The 13,122-nt window shown below is 47.5% G+C and overlaps 2 protein-coding genes and 1 pseudogene across 2 annotated transcripts in view; 2 read left to right on the forward strand and 1 right to left on the reverse strand.

The window, feature by feature from the left end:
• LOC129783857 (golgin subfamily A member 2-like) overlaps positions 1-13,122 on the forward strand; it is a 142,938-nt gene that overhangs the window by 84,424 nt on the left and 45,392 nt on the right. The gene's annotated exons all lie outside the window — the stretch shown is intronic.
• On the forward strand, positions 934-2,956 carry LOC129783866 (golgin subfamily A member 2-like). Its single transcript, XM_055796593.1, has 3 exons — positions 934-1,048; positions 1,298-1,439; positions 2,772-2,956. Exons 1-3 carry the CDS (start codon positions 1,005-1,007, stop codon positions 2,856-2,858), a joined length of 273 nt encoding a protein of 90 aa, XP_055652568.1. The 5' UTR covers positions 934-1,004; the 3' UTR covers positions 2,859-2,956.
• On the reverse strand, positions 9,269-11,639 carry LOC129783858 (DNA repair protein SWI5 homolog; annotated as a pseudogene).

A 13,122-nucleotide genomic window follows, 5' to 3' on the forward strand; every position in this document is an offset into this window, starting at 1 on the left:
TATCGCGTAAAGGTAGGTTTTACCCGAGCCCTTCATTCTGAACCAAGTTTGAGCAACTTCTCCTATTAGAAAGAAAGATCCCAACCAACATATTGCCTACTCTGCAGAGGAAGTTTCGTCGTCTCCCTCAAAGTGAGGATGGTAGTTACAGAGAGCTTTACTGCCCAGAGCTGCTAGTGAGCCACCTGTAGAGCCAGGGGCGGAACCAGGTCTACTGACTTGCAAAGCTCTGTGCTGCCTTAAGAGCTTGTTGACAAAGTAGAAAGTGCTGTTTAGCCAGTTCCAAAAAGCTCTTTGTGGTCCAGCCTCAACTCTACTCTGTCCTGACTTTTTCAGGAGAAGCCAAGAGCTTTGCTGCTCATTTACATTCATCTCGCCAGAGGGTAGTGGAGCTGGAACGTACTTTGGCCTCCATCTCTCTGCAGCAGAAACAGGCAGAGACGGTAAGAGTCACCTCTGCTTACGCTTCACCAGCAGCTCTGCCTTTGGCTATTTGCTTGTCAGTACACTAATGCAAAGTCTGTAGTCCCTGCTCGGAGAAGGGGCAGAAATTAACATTCTGAATTGTTAATTAACCTTGTAAAGCCCTGTGTTCTCCACGGTCAAGGCAAAGTTCATTCAGGTTTCTGTGACCACTAATCATATGGTCCAGTTGCTGTCTTCAGATCCGGCACCTTACTTCATTAGTCTTGCCAGCTCCACGCAACAGGAGCGCCACCGAGACCTTGTCTCAGGAGGGTCTCCATCAGGCAGACACTTCAGTATCGATATTCATCCAGAAGTCTGCAGAAAGGACCTCACGTCCAGTTAGTAGCATCGCGTTTGAAAAGGCTGAGCAGATTTATTCCTGGCAAATTCAGGAGGTTGTAAGCAAACCTGTCCTGAAGGATTTTGCCAAAGTTCTGATGTTTCCACTTCAGCTGATCGGCTAAAGGTGAAGTATTTTGCTGAAGTCTGCAGCTGAATCAGTCATTTCTTTTTTTCTCCAGCATAACGAAGAGTTAATGAAGGAGCTAGAAGACCTGAAACAGGAGCTGTACAAACAAAGGTAAGTCCATTTGCTGCTTGTTACTGCAGAGTAACACTGCTCTTCCCGGTAGAGCCACAAAACATCACAAGGGGCATGCACCACAGGTGGTGACTTGGGAGGTTGGATATTCAACTTAAAAAAAGTGACTGGATGTGATGTTTCTGTGATTCTAACTGTTACGACTAGCTGGACTGCAAATTTATGACATGTACTTGCCCAGACCCATAGTACATACAGTGATGCTGCTTTAATCTTGGTTTGTTTCAGCAAAAGCAGTGAGGAAATAAAGCAGCAGAATGCAGAGCTGTCACAGAAGATTCGCTGCCTGTCTTCCAAGATCTCAGCTAAGGATTTGCATATGGACGATTTGCATCAGAAACTGGACATGGCTGAACGGAGGATCCAACAGGTGCCCATACTGCTTCCAGGCTGTGAGGGTAGATCACACTGACCGTTGTAAGACTTTGCTTCTGAGAGTGGGGGCAAGGCTTAACCCTTGTTCGGAAAGGAAGGCACAAAACCTCATCAAGGCATCCTCTTGGTCAAAGGCCTTCAGCGAGGCCTCTGAGGAACAGAAGGTCTGTTTGAAGGAGCTGGAGCAGTAGACTGAAAGCTGTTGTGACGCTGGTCTGCGAAAAGAATGTTCTACAATATGAGAGGGTGACTGAACATACAGCGCGTGACAATACGAAGACTTTTCCTGCTTTGTATCTGTTTGGCATTTTGGTTACGCAGCTGTCTCGTGGTCTCACTGAGAAGCCAGTTGAATAGGGCTGGTGTTTGTACCCACCCTTGCAGAAGGTGAATTGGACAATGGTAACTTGAAGGTCAGCTGGGGAAAGTTAAGAGAAGCAGCCAGTTAGGAAGGGAATTCAGGAAGCCAGCTGTTAGCAGTTCAGAGAGCAAGCCGGTGTGAACCTGAGCCTGTGAGGGAAGAAACTGCTCTTTTGTTTATTTTGGGGTTTGTTTTTTTTTTCCTCCCCAGACAGTGGCTTAAGTTACCCTTGAAATAAAGGCAGCTGCTCCTCTTCTGGGAAAAGTACTGTGTGCCAACTGCCATGCTCCAGACGTTGGCTTTAAATTCCTGACGTGTTTGACAACTTTTAAAATCACAAGCTTTTATACCATCTGGTCTGGCTGTGTAATACAGACTCTGGAAATGCACAAAGTTTCTGAGCCAGATTTTTAGATTAAGAAAATAGGTTTTAATCAAACAAGTCGTAAATACAAAATTGGTAGGGAGGAGCTGTCTAGCTCAGCCTGTTTTACAGGGCTAAAATCTAAGCTTTTTGATTTTAATCTCCTTCCCCCCTCCTCTTTTTTTTTTCTTTTTTTTTTTCCCCATTGAACATCACCGTGAGTTGGAGCACTTTAAGGTTGCAACATGGATCATGTGGCAGGTTGCTATCAGGGGAAAGGCTATGCAGAAGTGGCGTGTTAACATTTTGCCATGACTTTTTGATTTTTCTTGGCAGTTGTCAAATCAGGCAGGGAGTCTGGATGCAAAGCAGCAGTTGCAGGTGGCACTGGAGGAGAAGGCAGGCCTGGGAACCCGGGTTGCTCAGGGCTTGTACGGAATGACATCCAGATCTTCATGTCTGTAAAGAAACTTGTGTGGCAGAAGAATGCAGCCTGAGCTTTGCGTTAACACTGGTTTCTTCAGGCTTTATCCCTGAAGCGGTCACTGCCAAATTTCTTTAGCCAATGTGATTTTCTTTGTGTTTTATTTTGTTTTGAACAGCTCTCAGGGTCAGTTCACCAGCTCCAGACAGAAAGAGATCACTATGTAAAGAAACTGAAGGAGGTGCGGAGAATGTGGCAGCAGTAGGTGCAGCAGTTCTCTGAGCAGGTAACACCAGGGGCAGCGTCACAGCTGCTCTAGACAAACACAGGCAGGAGTGAATGCACCATGAACGTTGTTTTAACTTTTATGGTGTGGCCTTGCAGGTCCATGCAATGGCAGACGAGGAGGAGGAGCACATGGCCTGAGGAGACTCCCGAGTTCAACCAGAAGACCTTTTATTAGTCCAGAACCCACGCTTATAATATCCTCGTTTGCTGTTCACGCGCCCCATACTAAAATATCTTTGGTTAATCAATACTGTTCACGCACTTTTTGGCCACGTATAATTGGTTAATTACTAAGCTGCAAATGCACTGAACTTCTTGCGTTTTTTTTCTCTCTTCTTTCTTATCTCTGTGGGTTTCATGTTCTCAGCCAGCCGCCGAGATGTGGCATCGCGCATCCGCTCTGGCCTTGCTTCATACCCCGTCTTCCTTCCAGGCGTTCAGCCAACCTTATCGTACTTTCTCTCTTCTTTAGCCTTCAAGGCCCTTCACAGGCATCGTGGCCTCCAGCACTGGCCATAAAGCTCTCTGCAATTCCCCCGTCTTTATTTTGAACAGAAACAACATTAGAGGTTAAACTACTTTTGAATCATTATACAGTTCAGCATACAGGGAATAATGGTCAACATGACTACAATTACCAATAACAATATTCCTCCGCGTGTTGTAAACTCCTGCAACCATCTGGTGGTTCCCCGAGACTTGAAAAGATTCCGCAACCGATCTCCCAAAAGTTCCTGCCGTAAGCCCTGTGACATGTCCTTCAATTTTTGCAACTGACTGTGAATTGACGCGGAACAGCCCGGAAGGTTCGTACAACACATTCCTTAGCGCTGTGCACTGTAGGCTACTGCAGAGGAACGAAGCTGGGTTAATCAGCACTGACAATGTACAGCTGTGGGCTGGCTTCAGGGGCGGTGGGTTGGCTGGTGTAGACAAGGTGCAGCTGTGGCTGGTTCTGTGAAGCGGTTGGGCAGCCGAGGAAGAAGCAGAGAGGGTGAGCGTGCCCTGGATGAGGCGAGACTAGAAGGCAGCAGAGGGACTGCCATGGAGAGTGTGATGGTAAAAGACCTGGCTGCAGTGGGCTCCTTTGGAGAGTGCTGCGACAGGCCACTCTCTGCTGTTCACTTGCCTTCTACAGGTGAGATCACATCCCTCCTTTCTTTCTGTCTCATGCTGGTGTCTTCTCGTGCTCCCTCAAAGTTATGTGACTCTTTGCTGCAGGTTCTCAGCTGCACATTATCAATGTCAAAACAACCCACTGTCTCTGTTCTCTACAATTCACCCCTGTTTGTGGTTTTTGGTTTTGTTTCTTTGTTGGTTTTTATTTTGTAAAAGGTTGCTTTACCATGTTATGGAGTTGTCTGCGGCGAATGAAGAGACGGGACGCAGCTTGATGCAAGCAAGTTGTCCCTTTATTAGTGATTTTCTTACAATTATATACGTTTCTACCTTCTACATATTACACACTGATTGGTTAAATCTTAAGCGTAAAAAACACTGATTGGGTGATACTTAAGGCACACCGTTAGAACAATAGGAACTTATTAGTTTACCTTGACATAGCAACAGTTTCTATTCCAAAGTTAAGGAGTTTCTTTCTACGCGGCTTTCTTGATTAACAAAGTTACATATCGGCGCCATCCGTTCCCTTATCTGGCTACTTGTTTCTCTGTCCGTCTGGTTGCCTCCTCAACTGTAAGGGCTCAGGGGTCTGCAGTTAGCTTGTTCCTTTGTTCCCAGGGCTTGTGCCCTGCAAGTTCTAACAAGTCTCTATTCATCAGGCTATCAGTACTTGGACTCTTGTCATTGAGGCCTTGTCCTACAGTTGTCATCCCTTTTTCTTTTGTTTTCTTTCTCACTGCTTAATTACCAATTTTGGCCTTATTTTATGTGTACGTTTGTACATTTCAGTCGGGTTCACAAAATGTTAAACTTGTTATCGGTGCATTTCATCCAGAGGTCAACATACAGGTTTATGATTATTTATAAGAACGTGCAATAAGCTATGGGAGTTTTATGAAAATATTTTTCAGGAACTTCTAATCAAATAAATGAGCATGAGAAATTGTGTTTAACTTGTAAATTCTATATATAAGCTGTTAAGGAACATTTTCTATCCTAACGTGAAAAGATAAAACCTACTTAAAAGCTCTTGAAATCTTGCCCTTGGGCGAGTGTTCCGCTGTGCCTCCATTCTAAAGCATGGAAGTGGAAATTGTGTAGGGCAAAGTTTCACTTTAAATAACTGCTCAACTGTTATTGCTGCTTTTCAAAGAACCTGAAAGCATACAGTGAAGACTTGGAACTAAACAAACAGCTGAATGGACACCTCTAGATTGTTACTGGAATTAAATGCAGAAGTTAACTATAAAAGTTTCTCAAAATGTTCTGCTTGCTTTGTGTTGGTTGTCTATATAGAGATAGATAGATAAAACTATACACAAACAGGGAAATAAAAAAATGCTTAAAAAAATAGGGAAAGAGAATAGTGTACGGTATTTATAGCTTAGGCACCTTTTTTTAAAAAAAAAAATATTGTAGATAAACTATTACTTGAACATGCAGTACATCCACAGCTCTGAATTCATACCGGTTTCGTAGTGTGATATAGTCCTGTATGAACCATAGATCAACTACATGTTAAATGACTCTTCTCCATCGCCGTTGTCGCGATCTTTGAGCTTCGTAGCAATGCCTAGGTCACAATCCTTTAGCTTAGGGAACTTCACCAGGTGAAAATGCAAGCATCTATTTCTAATACAAATTTGCAGAATGCAGTTTAGTCACAAGACACTTTATGGAGAGATATTACGTTGTATGGTGTATAACCTATGAGAAGTGAGAAAATGGTGTTCCTGAAAGAAAACGCTTCACTAGATCGTTACTTTGGAACGGGTTTTGCACCTGCTATACTGCAAGAATCCCCTAAGCAGTGATGTATCTTTGTGGACTTTGAGATATCTGTGTGATGAGGTTTAAACTTAACACGCAACCTGATTTCAAGTACAACTCTAGGCACAAGTGTGGGAAAGAGCATGCTGTCAGGACACAATCTTTCTCGCTTACAAGGTATCAAATGGTATGTTACTCAAGTTAAAGTCTAACTTCTACGACAACTTCATTTTCACCAAAGGAGCTGCAGTTAAGTACGCAAACTACTGCAGCTCAACTGAAGTTTCCCCGCTGCAACGGAGTACAGAATGCTTTTCCCACCGACCTTAAAGGTTGTGGTGGTGGGGATGAAGGTGTGACAGATACTTCTAACTCAAAACAAATTGTCAGCTGTGTTAAATTCACCTGTACACAAAGAACACGTTATTCCTTCTGAGGCAACAGCTGAGGATTTGAACAGTCTCTTTTCACCTTGAGCTGTTCCCAGTTTAGAGGTTATGGAAAAAAAGAAATAACTCAAAAGGTATTCTGTCAATATGCTGATGCAGTTGCATGTTAAATTCTGGTCACACTGAAACAGAGTTATGTTCTAGCATTCATATATAGGTAGCACTCCATTACGGCTTATGAACAAAATTCAGAAGTTCATCTTATCTCACGTTTCTTGGAATTCGATTAGGTTGCAGTCTTATTAAAGTCACTTTTTTTTTCTTTTTTTTTTTTTTTTTTTGGAATGCAACCAGAGACACTTGACCGTAACAGAGAAGCCCGTATTGACATCTCTGAGCCCGGACACGAACTGCAGCTGCACGTACCACCAGGCTCAGGGCAGAGCTCATTCACGCAGTTACATAGCTATGTACCGCTACACGCATGCAGACACCTATTTGTCACTAGATAACCGTGTTCGTCTTTCCTTCTCTCCTTCACAATACCTAGCTGTTCTCTCATCTCTTGTTAGGTCAGCCATTCCCCATTTTCCTCTCCTGTATCTCTCTTCAGACGTTCTCTATCCTCCTCTTTTTTGCTTGTGAATTGCGACAAGGCAAAGGTGGTGTGTAGCTGGGTGCCCGTGACCTGATTTATGTCACACTCAGCTAAACGCTGAATACAGGACAAAAAGGCGTGGGAGACAGAAGGCAAACATCAATACGGGGGTTAAGGCGATTATAATAAATCCTGGACTACTTTGGATCCACGGCCCAAAGTTTCCCAGCCGTGAGAAGAGACCAAAGGCCTCCCACCCCTGGCTCTGCTGCAGGTCTTTGGTTTAAGTTTTGTATGCTTTTGTGGATTGATTCAGAGTGGTCACTCAGACTGACGTAACACATCCTATCAAAGCCTTCACACCCTTGTCCCTGCGCTAATAATAAAAATCAATAGCAACTCGGTTCTGTAGCAACATACGACGGACAGAATCGACACCTGTTAATAATAATAAGCCTGGGAAAAAAAAAAAAGAAATAGTATTGTAGTACTACTTTCTTTAGCAAGCTAGCAGCCTTATTTACGAAGCACGTGAAGAGCGTGCGCTGTTCTTACAGAAGAGATTAGAGAAGCAAAAATGCGTTACGCTGCATTCCAGAACTCAACCTGGGAGTTACAGTCTGCTGTGAGTTCTGGGTTATAACCATTTGACACGTGTTGGGGTTGCGACTGTGCAAGGGCTGCGATGCCCACTTGCAATTTTCATTGGCATTATCACAGCTAGTTGTTTTGAAAGCAACCCTTGAGCTTCCTCCTGCTCGACTTGTTGTTGCAAACTATTCTGAAGCCGATCAATAAAGTTAGTCTATGACTCTCTAGGACCCTGCAAGACTGTGGCGAAGGACGCACTAGAGGCTCGCCCAGACTCCCGTATCCCCCTACCCGGACTGCCTTCATAGCCATCTCCTCCGTCTGCAAATAGCTGTCCCTGGGATACCTTGCCTGAGTCACAGGATTGGACGGCACAATTATTTTCTCCAGCCAGCGGCTCACAGTTCACAGCAATTCCCCGATTAAGCTTTTCAATCGAGGCCACTACACATAGCTCGCAAAAATCAGATAACCACATCATGCACTGCGTCGGAGTGCGTACCACACAAAGCGATGACTTCCAATAATCACGTGGTGTGAGTGTATAAGGCTCTGCCATCACTTCAAGAAGGGACACAGCAAAAGTACTATGAATCCCCCCTTCCCGCACGGCTTTGCTTAACCCTTTAACAGCCTCGTATTGCACAGGCTGCCACTCTGCAGGTTGATTTGGCTGACAAAATAGTGAACGTGCCATGGCGCCTCCCAAATGCCCTCGCTTAAGCGCTTCCCGCTTGCATTGCTGCCACCGATCCCGCAGACCCCCTTTCACCCTCCCCGAACATACAGCCAGTGCATCAGGGGGAGGAGGAAAAAGGTCTAGCTCCTCTTCCGGGTCTATAGGACCTGGGTCCAAAGGTTTATCAGCGTCAATGGAATCATTGTCCGAGTTGTCCTGTTCCCGCGCTCGGTCCTGTGCTGTGAGGGTCGCTGCAATCAGTGACAGGAGCTTTGGGGGCAGAGGAGGTGTGGACGGAATTGCCATCGCTGGCGGTGTGTTGAGAAGAGCCGCGCTGTCGGGGGGATTTACAGCCTCTCCTGGTTTAGTGCCGTTAGTAGAATTAGCCCACGCTTGGCAAAAGAGGAGTCAGAATTTGCCAGCAAGGCGCTAAACACATGCCTGCCACGGAGTCCCCCTCCACGGCAGCATCACACAATCGCCTGCCGACTGCTTGCCAGGCAGGAATTTGCAAAGTGCCATCAGGTGGAAAGTCCAGCACTTTGTCACAGATCCATTCTAGCAGAGTCACTAGCTGCGGACCCATCATCACATTCTCTAACAAAATTTGTGTAAAAGGAGAATATAGTGCATTTTGCGTGACAGTTTTCCGTAGTTCCTTAATCATTTCCCAGTGAAATGCCTGATATTGGCCCGGGTGTCTATCTTGTAATATCACGGGAAACGCGTGCGCTCCCTCTTTCGTACTTTCCAAGTGCACTCTCCTCCAGCCCTCTGTAACGCGTCTGCCGATAGCATTTTCATCATCGCCGCTGCTCCCCTTATTACCGCTCTGCCGCACCACTCGCTTCCTCCTTACTTTTGACTGTTCCTTTTTTAGCCGCAAGAACGAAATGTGCTGCTCCAGTTCCTCCAGGCTGTAGCCTCTGTAGCAGTAAAGGTAATTCGGCACCTACCCATTACTGGGTAGCGCTGCCACACCGTCACCATTGAGAGTCCTCAGAAAACATTTGAGTAATAGATGTTCCAGTTGTCTCAGAATAGAGGTTAAGAATTTGCTCCCAGGTTCACGCACTGTTTTATAGGCTCTTCAATAAGTGAATTCCTGAGAAATGTGACAGCTGCTTTATTCAGACAGGACAGTTCAATACAACTTCACCTTTTGCCATTTACCACAGAAATGATACAGAACCTCTAGCTACCCGAGCAGTTAAGTACAAAAATGCAGAATACCCAGCCTCACCCAGATGTGATCATAAAACAAAACCAACCCCCAAGCCACCACAAATTCAGCCTTCTTCCCTTGCTGCTTCCGAGGGTTTTTTCTTTTCTTTCAAAGCAGCTATTACATTGCACGTTTGCATGCCCTCGCTTCCTCTATTATTCAGTAACCAAACAGCCCCTGGATGCTGGAGAGAAGCAAGGTCTCCACGGGAAGAGTCTTCACGTCAACCTGAATTACGGCCTTTCCAACAAACGAAAAAAAAAAAAAATACTGTCCCATCAGACCGGAGACAAAATTATCCAAAGTCCTACATCCCTTTCCCACAAGCAGGACACAGTTGACCGATTCAACAGCTTTCACGTTGTAAAGCTGCTCGGAAATAAGGCTGTTCATGCACGCGCTGTTGCAATTCCACACACGCTTCTGAGGCCACCTTCTGTCCGTTCTGAACCAATACCACACCAAACCGTCACGGCCCAGTAAGTGTCAGCTTTGCAGGACAGGGCAATCTTCAGGTTCAATACTAGTCGCTAAGCTCCAGATCGTATGTATTCAGGGTAGAGCTGCTTTGTAGTAACCCCTCGGATAACAGCTGGAAAAGAAAGACCGCTGTTTTCATTACAGAAATATCAGACGAGTCAGAAAAGTTGTGTTTTCCTCCCAGTAGCCCCTAACTCTCTCACAGAACCTCCCATAGCTAAGGAACCAACCTAAGGTTTTGCAGCTGCGCTCTCTGCTTGTCTCAACACTCTTTTAAAGTATATGAAGAGCAAAACTGACAAAAATTGGTAAGACTGAACAAAGTTTGGCAGTACATAACACAGACTAAAATAGCAGTAGATGACAATTCTTTCGCATGTTCGGTTCTAAACACATCCTGCGAAAATAACGACAGAAGTGTTTGTGCCTGCACAAGTGGCTGGGCAATGAAAGCCCTAGAATTCAAGAATCTTTAAAACAAGCTCTGCCTTCGTGGCGTAGTACCGTCTCTCTCTTTGTCTACATGAAAACATTGACTGAGTTGTTCATCAACAGTTTTCCCCTTCCTTACCCAGTTTGCCCAGCAGCATCTGCCCAGCATCTTTAATATCATTGTACTCATGGAGCAGAGAAATGTGCTGCTCCAGTTCCTCCAGGCTGTAGCCTCTGTAGCAATAAAAGCAGACAAGGTCACAAATGCCGCACGGCGAGTGTTGCCCCTACTGACCCAGCACAGCAAGGAGATTTGAGACGCTCAAGCCTGGCACTATCCAAAGCAGAATCCGAAGGCAGCAAGTACAGTTGCTGCAAGTCATCAACACGAAAGCTACAAATGAGTAGACCCGCATTTTGTGTGGGGTTTTTTTTGCCGAATCGACTTACAAAAAAACCGCAACCCACCTGAATTCTCAGAATCAAGTAGAAACAGGAATAGGCTGTGGTGAATTCAGTTTATATCTGTATCTCTAATCTGTAGCTAGTGAAAAAAAAACGCGTGGTGGTAAAGCAAAAAAGCTTTGGGAACAGCCTTTGTTGCTCTGCCATTTCCATTCTCTGTACTACACGTGACCTTAGAAAATAACACTCCTTTGCAACAAATAACCCACAGAGGTACCCTCTCTTTAAAAAGCAAGCAGCAACTTTATCTCAAAAGAGCTGCTAATAAGCAGCTGCCACAGTAGGTCATAAGAAACCACAGTTAAAGCAGTTGCGCTACCTTGTAAGCGGCACCCGTCTCTTTCCAGGCCCTTCGCTTGCCTGGGAAACACCTCTGCTTCCTGAACACCAACGTTTAACCCACTCGCTTCAGACAGGAAATAAATAAACCCTTGATCGGGATGGAACAAACAAGGAAACTGTTTCATCCGGGGCTAAACCGGGCAGGTCATACAAGCCACAATCCCAATTTTAATTCTCACATGAACAAGGCCTTCTGGTAGCATGATGTGTCATAGCATCACGACGGTTAAAACCATTCATTCCCAGTTCACAGGTAATTGCCTCAGCAACACCTGGGGTAAAGTTAAAATGCTCCTATCCCAGCTCCTAGTGAAACCTGGGTTTGCTTTACCAAATAAAGTGGAAAGAGTTCTCTCTTAACGGGTCCCATAAATCAAAACAACGCTGTAATCAACGTTGCACAACGCCACGATAAAAACGGTGGTGTAAGAGGACGGCTTTTAGCTCTAAGCCCTAGACCGGTGGGGTTTTTTGAAACAAAAATAATTGAGGCATCACAGTGGACACTGAGCTCGCCAAGGACGCACTCGGACAATAATTGTGCAGTTTCCTGGTCTAGAGCAAGGTCTTTCTGTTTCAGCTCTTTGATTTCATACTGCAGGGCTTCTTGGCTGGTTCCATTAGGCTGGCAGGACGCGGGAGGGGGCATCTGTAGAGCACAGGAGACATTTCACGCTACGTCAGCCCAGGGGAAGATGCTGCGGTGCTGGGGGGCACTAATCAGAAATGGAGAAAAGAGGAGAAAAAAAGGAAAGGAAAAACGTGTCTCCTGGGCAGGGAGGGGGGAAGCTCAGGTAAAAGACTGATGGGTTTCTGTAACGTTGCCCCGCCCCCCATCATATTCTACGGCGTTTTGTAGATTTACAGCGTCAGGTGACAATAAGACCGTAACCCCCACAATTTCGGTGTTCAGAGGCGCTGCCAGGACGAGGCAGCGCCGGGGGGCGAGGCCGGCAGCTCCGCCCCAAGAAAACACACCCCGGGCCGTGCCGGGCCGGGCCGGGCCGGGCCGTGCCACAGACGGCGGCCGGGGCAGCCCTGGAGCAGGGCCCGCTCCCCCCAGCCCGCGCAGGGCCTCACCGCGGACCTGCAGCCGGCCGCGCCGCTCCGCCGGCCGCCACCGGAGGCCCTGGCAGAGCAGAGCGGCGCCGCGTCAGGGGCCGGGCCGCGCCGCCTCAGCGCAGGCACGGCCCGCGGCGGGGGCGGGGAGCGGCTGGTACCGAAATCTCGGAATGAAAAACTTGCCGACCCCGATGTGAGGGAGATAAGCAGACACTTCTTTATGGACGGCCGGGTGCGTGAGTGAGTCCTCTCCCGACCAACGCACACCGAGCTTCGACATCATACAGCTCATCTAGGACTGAGTCATGCATATGCAGTAAGTATTCATGCATGAACATACTGTTTCCCCAAACTCATTAACAGACTCTCGCTTCGTATGTTAATCAGCTTCTCAGTCCTTGGCCGTGGTACAGGGCTGTACAGAGGATTCCACAGCAGCTTGTGTTGTGCAGCTGCTGGGTTCACTAAAATATATTTCTTATTCCTCTACAGTTCTATGAAAATGATTTTATAATATCAAATAAGGTTAGTTAATTGTAACCGTTAGCAAATCTGTAACACGGGGACCCGGCTCCTACCGCCCGGGCCCGGGCCGCGGCGGGGCGGGCGCGCTGCGACCCGCGCTCGGCGGGACCCGCTCGGCCAGGGCTGCCGCCTCCCGCCGGGCCGGCCGGGTGCGCGCGGGGCCGGCCGGGAGCGGCAGGCGCGGGCGCGCCGCGGGGCACGCTGGGAAGTGGAGTCTCCCAGCGACAGGGCCCACTGTGCCGTCAGCGCCGGGGAACAAACGTCTCCGGGAAGCTGCAGGTGAGCTCTGGGTGGGGCACGCCGGGCAGCCAGGTGTCACCCGAGCAGCGGGCGGTGCGGGCTGTCACCCGAGCAGCGGGCAGTGCGGGCTGTCACCCGAGCAGCGGGCGGTGCGGGCTCTCAACACGGGCAGCAGGCACTGCAAGGTGGCACCTGCTCCTCCAGTCCCTGCAGTAAAAGCAGAGCCACCGGGCCCGGCAACCTCGAGGCGATGGAGCCCGGCCGCGAGCCCCGGCCGGTGGAGCCCGGCCACGAGCCACAGCCCGGCGCCGTGCCGGAGCC

The sequence above is a fragment of the Falco peregrinus genome, chromosome 1, assembly GCF_023634155.1.
Source record: "Falco peregrinus isolate bFalPer1 chromosome 1, bFalPer1.pri, whole genome shotgun sequence".
NCBI classification, from domain to species: Eukaryota; Metazoa; Chordata; class Aves; order Falconiformes; family Falconidae; genus Falco; species Falco peregrinus.